The sequence below is a fragment of the Uranotaenia lowii genome, unplaced genomic scaffold, assembly GCF_029784155.1.
Source record: "Uranotaenia lowii strain MFRU-FL unplaced genomic scaffold, ASM2978415v1 HiC_scaffold_512, whole genome shotgun sequence".
NCBI classification, from domain to species: Eukaryota; Metazoa; Arthropoda; class Insecta; order Diptera; family Culicidae; genus Uranotaenia; species Uranotaenia lowii.
This window is the reverse complement of record NW_026598437.1, coordinates 20,572-26,630: the sequence shown is the minus strand read 5'-3', so window position 1 is coordinate 26,630 and position 6,059 is coordinate 20,572. Positions and strand designations below refer to the sequence as shown.

Below are 6,059 nucleotides of genomic sequence, written 5' to 3'. Positions count from 1 at the left end.
CGGCACGTTGGTCACGAAATCCAGCATCGTCATCGAGAGGATCGCAATGATTACGGCAAAGTCGCTCACGAACTGCCGCACGTTCGATGGGAAGAAGAGGGCGTTCTTGAAGTCCTTCAAGATCACCGAGATGATGTAGGTCCCGATGAACAGGATGATCGACATCAGAAATACATCAGAGATGTACTCTGGCTTACCGCAGTCGTAACCAGTCAGGGTTCCATTGAGCATCTACGGATAGATAATCATCAGCTATGAAACAAGTTCGCGGAAATAATTTAACGAGAGCACTTACGGCACAAGTTTTCTTGTCAAACTGGGCACCACTCATGGATGATTTCGTTGCTTGTGGGCTGTCCTGCCGGCGGTAGACAGGAACAATCGTATTTGGCACCTGCGTATTGAGAGGAAAGTCTTTTCCAATGTGAAGCACATTCTCAACTGCCTTGTAGATAAAGATGAACGCAATCAGGCAGGCAAAGTTCTCTTCGGTAAACCTCGTGATGTAGCACACCAGGGCACTGGCATCGATGGCCACCAGAATGAGCAAGATGATCGCCACCCAGGTACCAATCCAGAACCTACAAAAAGAGTGATGAGCATTATAACCCTGCAAATGCTTCAATAACCTGTTGTTCCTCACCTAAAGGTCATGTAATCCCATCCGACTCTGGTACAAAAAATCATACACAATGGTTTCAAACACCAGTACCGGACCGGTGGAACCCAGAATCGTCAAGGGCTGGCCGGAAAAGAATCCGTATCCGATTCCACAGACAAACCCGGACACCAAGGACTCCATAGCTGCAATATTATTACCGGTGGCCGACCCGAGCAATCCCCCAAACGTAATGATAGGCGAAAGGCATGCAAAGTACAAGAAGATCCAGGAGGCAACGCACTGCATCGATAGGCCATCCTTGAAGTCCGACAAGTAAAACGGCTTCTTTCGCTTCAGATCATTGATTAACCCGCCAAACAGTAGGCCGGTCCTGGACAACCCGGACTCTTCTCGTTGTCGTTGTTCTTCCTCTTCTTCGTCCACTTCCTCTTTGGGGTTCTTTTCCGGAGGACGCTTGCGCACTTCCTGCGATGGAATGGCTGCCGGTGGTTCTATCCGAATCGAGGGATCCCACTCACCCGGTGGAAGCACTGTGACTGCATCTAAAAATTCATCCACTCCTGCTAGCAGATGTTCCCGTTTCTTGGCACGATAGGCTACCTCGTGGAATATTTCGTCGGACATAAGCGTGGCCATGGCACGTCCTATCTCGTGGAAGCTGCCGTGGCTTCCGGGCGGGCCCAGAAGGATAAAAATGAATCTGAAAAAAAAAAAAACAATAATTCGAGTTAATTTTGGCGAACCATTTCTGTGTTGGTATCTTATATCAGAGTTTCTGAAAGAAACGTATAACGATCTAATTTATCTTTTCCAAATCCAAAAATTACTTCTAGATTTTTAAGAATTTAGAGACCACAATTTAGTTTTATAAGCAGCGAACTTACTTATAGTTTTCTTAGTTTTATTCGTTTATTTGGAACTATAGATACCTATTCTTTACCGATTAAATTTATTTTCTTGTAGATAATTTTGAAATGAGTATTCTTGTTCTTCTCATGAAATTGGTAGGTAAATGAAATCTATAAATTAGTTTTTCTTGCCAAATATCTTAAGAATCTAAATGTTGTCGAGATCTGGTGTTATTTAGCCTTCCATCTTCCATTTGACCCGAACTGTACCTTCTTGATGCAATATCTCAGAAATAGCTAAAGCCGAAGAAATGCAGTTTCAATACATGATATATAAGACTTTTTTTTTAATTTTTCCAGAAACGAGAAAATTTTACAACATCTCACTTATAAGATTTTCTCAGTACCATTTTAAATTGTCTAAATGCGGTTTTAAAAAATTTGGCTATGATTTTTGTGGTCTTTAGAAACTGATCTTAAGTCAAGTCAAGTGAAGTCAAAAGTTAATAAAAATGAGAAAAAACTTTCGATTAATATGATTTTAGATTCTTAAGGAAAATTATTATGTTGATACAATAACAGTTCTGGATTTTACAGACCACAGCTTTAGAATTTCAGTTTTGAAAAGAAAATATTTTTTGTTGGTTAAATTATATCCGTTTACAATTGAAACCAATAAATTAGTAAAGAACGGACTGAATAGGGTAACAAATTTAAGTATTAAATTTTAGTGCGTAAAGTAAATAATCTTTTTTCCGACTCACTTAGTATTTTGGTACTGTTTTCAGCCAGACACCGCACACAGGGGAAACGATACAAAAAGGTGATAAAAATTGCTTACGCAAAAACGAAATATTTTAGCCTTATAGTGCCTTGGGACATTTTATCTACATTTCAAACGAGCTTTTGATAAAAGTGATTTAAATACCGAATAGTAAGATAGAAATTTTGTTTTGTAATTTAAATTTCAGAGTCTTCAACAAGTTTTAAGATTGTCAAAAGTGTATGTATTTCGTTGAAGACGACAACCAATAAAAAAATATTAGATTCAAAAATTAAAAATACCATTTTTTATTAAAATTTTCAGTTTTTTAACGATATTTTTTCAAGCAGAGCATGCGTGCTTTGTTTGAAGAAGTTTTGAGTAATTTAAAATGGAAGAGTTTTATAGAACATACTTGATAAAAATATTTAGACCGAAATGAGATAAATATTGAAAATATATCGTTTTCCCCCTGTGTGTGCCGTCAAAATGGTATCGAACTTTTTTCTTCCAATTGGTATAATTGATGAAAATTAGTTAAAAAGTTCAAATGCGACGGCCTAATTTGAGAATGACTCGGAACAACGAAAATCTCATAAGTTTGAAACCGATAAAAAATACAACTCAAACTGGAAAATTTAAAAAATACTCTAAATTAATTCACCAATTTTGACATCTATTGAATTTTTTTTATTTTACTTTTGAAAGTTTTGTAATTTTTTTCCCATAAGGATTAAAATCACAAAAAAGTATTTTTATTAATTTTTGTGATTTTTGTGATTTTTTGTAATTTTTGTAATTTTTGTAATTTTCGTAATTTTTGTCATTTTTGTCATTTTTGTCATTTTTGTCATTTTTGTCATTTTTGTCATTTTTGTCATTTTTATCATTTTTATCATTTTTATCATTTTTGTCATTTTTGTCATTTTTGTCATTTTTTGTCATTTTTGTCATTTTTGTCATTTTTGTCATTTTGTCATTTTTGTCATTTTTGTCATTTTTGTCATTTTTGTCATTTTTGTCATTTTTGTCATTTTTGTCATTTTTGTCATTTTTTGTCATTTTTGTCATTTTTGTCATTTTTTGTCATTTTTGTCATTTTTGTCATTTTTGTCATTTTTGTCATTTTTGTCATTTTTGTCATTTTTGTCATTTTTGTCATTTTTGTCATTTTTGTCATTTTTGTCATTTTTGTCATTTTTGTCATTTTTGTCATTTTTGTTATTTTTGTCATTTTTGTCATTTTTGTCATTTTTGTCATTTTTGTCATTTTTGTCATTGTTTTTGTCATTTTTGTCATTTTTGTCATTTTTGTCATTTTTGTCATTTTTGTCATTTTTGTCATTTTTGTCATTTTTGTCATTTTTTGTCATTTTTGTCATTTTTGTCATTTTTGTCATTTTTGTCATTTTTGTCATTTTTGTCATTTTTGTCATTTTTGTCATTTTTGTCATTTTTGTCATTTTTGTCATTTTTGTCATTTTTGTCATTTTTGTCATTTTTGTCATTTTTGTCATTTTTGTCATTTTTTGTCATTTTTGTCATTTTTGTCATTTTTGTCATTTTGTCATTTTTGTCATTTTTGTCATTTTTGTCATTTTTGTCATTTTTGTCATTTTTGTCATTTTTGTCATTTTTGTCATTTTTGTCATTTTTGTCATTTTTGTCATTTTTGTCATTTTTGTCATTTTTGTCATTTTTGTCATTTTTGTCATTTTTGTCATTTTTGTCATTTTTGTCATTTTTGTCATTTTTTGTCATTTTTGTCATTTTTGTCATTTTTGTCATTTTTGTCATTTTTTGTCATTTTTGTCATTTTTGTCATTTTTGTCATTTTTGTCATTTTTGTCATTTTTGTCATTTTTGTCATTTTTTGTCATTTTTTGTCATTTTTGTCATTTTTGTCATTTTTGTCATTTTTGTCATTTTTGTCATTTTTGTCATTTTTGTCATTTTTGTCATTTTTGTCATTTTTGTCATTTTTGTCATTTTTGTCATTTTTGTCATTTTTGTCAACTTTGTCATTTTTGTCATTTTTGTCATTTTTGTCATTTTTGTCATTTTTGTCAACTTTTGTCATTTTTGTCATTTTTGTCATTTTTGTCATTTTTTGTCATTTTTGTCATTTTTGTCATTTTTTGTCATTTTTGTCATTTTTGTCATTTTTGTCATTTTTGTCATTTTTTGTCATTTTTGTCATTTTGTCATTTTTGTCATTTTTGTCATTTTTGTCATTTTTGTCATTTTTGTCATTTTTGTCATTTTTTGTCATTTTTGTCATTTTTGTCATTTTTGTCATTTTTGTCATTTTTGTCATTTTTGTCATTTTTGTCATTTTTGTCATTTTTGTCATTTTTGTCATTTTTTGTCATTTTTGTCATTTTTGTCATTTTTGTCATTTTTGTCATTTTTGTCATTTTTGTCATTTTGTCATTTTTGTCATTTTTGTCATTTTGTCATTTTTGTCATTTTTGTCATTTTTGTCATTTTTGTCATTTTTTGTCATTTTTGTCATTTTTGTCATTTTTGTCATTTTTGTCATTTTTGTCATTTTTTGTCATTTTTGTCATTTTGTCATTTTTGTCATTTTTGTCATTTTTGTCATTTTTGTCATTTTTGTCATTTTGTCTTTGTCATTTTTGTCATTTTTGTCATTTTTGTCATTTTTGTCATTTTTGTCATTTTTGTCATTTTTGTCATTTTTTGTCATTTTTGTCATTTTTGTCATTTTTGTCATTTTTGTCATTTTTGTCATTTTTGTCATTTTTGTCATTTTTGTCATTTTTGTCATTTTTGTCATTTTTGTCATTTTTGTCATTTTTTGTCATTTTTGTCATTTTTGTCATTTTTGTCATTTTTGTCATTTTTGTCATTTTTGTCATTTTTGTCATTTTTGTCATTTTTGTCATTTTTGTCATTTTTGTCATTTTTGTCATTTTTGTCATTTTTGTCATTTTTGTCATTTTTGTCATTTTTGTCATTTTTTGTCATTTTTGTCATTTTTGTCATTTTTGTCATTTTTGTCATTTTTGTCATTTTTGTCATTTTTGTCATTTTTGTCATTTTTGTCATTTTTTGTCATTTTTGTCATTTTTGTCATTTTTGTCATTTTTGTCATTTTTGTCATTTTTGTCATTTTTGTCATTTTTGTCATTTTTGTCATTTTTGTCATTTTTTGTCATTTTTGTCATTTTTGTCATTTTTTGTCATTTTTGTCATTTTGTCATTTTTGTCATTTTTGTCATTTTTTGTACATTTTTGTCATTTTTGTCATTTTTGTCATTTTTGTCATTTTTGTCATTTTTGTCATTTTTGTCATTTTTGTCATTTTTGTCATTTTTGTCATTTTTGTCATTTTTGTGATTTTTGTCATTTTTGTCATTTTTGTCATTTTTGTTTTTTCCTGCCATAAGTAATCGATTGACGTTTTCCATTGAAATTCCATTGAATTTATCAGAATTAATTGAATTTGACCCAAAGTTAACCCGATAAGAATTTTATTCTGATATTCCTCGATAATATGGCTTAAAACAACTGCAAAATATCTACAAACCTGGTCGGCACCGGAACCTCGGTCAGATCTCCCATGACCGAGGCGCTGTTCAGCCGCAGGAACGCGGACAGCGTCTTGTCCAAGAAGTCCACCTCCCCCACCAGGATGTTGCTCGCCTCGGCTCCCGGCGGAATCTTGCGCATAAAGTGGGTGTTCGATTTGTGTTCCCCATTGGTTTGCAGATCGCCGCTGCTGGTATTCCGGGCCATCGACATGTTGCTGGGGCTCTGGATCAAATTTTCCCCTGGAACGCAGAAGCACAAATGTGTTAAA

At 31.2% G+C, this 6,059-nt stretch overlaps 1 protein-coding gene across 1 annotated transcript in view; it reads right to left on the bottom strand.

Moving 5' to 3' along the window:
* Nucleotides 1-6: 6 nt before the first annotated feature.
* LOC129760219 (electroneutral sodium bicarbonate exchanger 1-like) overlaps nucleotides 7-6,059 on the bottom strand; it is a gene marked incomplete at its 3' end in the record, with an annotated part of 12,040 nt that continues 5,987 nt past the window's right edge. The window contains 7 exon segments of the mRNA XM_055757824.1: nucleotides 7-231; nucleotides 296-322; nucleotides 324-397; nucleotides 400-581; nucleotides 644-681; nucleotides 683-1,322; nucleotides 5,787-6,030. Of these exon segments, the coding sequence (XP_055613799.1) occupies nucleotides 7-231; nucleotides 296-322; nucleotides 324-397; nucleotides 400-581; nucleotides 644-681; nucleotides 683-1,322; nucleotides 5,787-6,030 (1,430 nt within the window).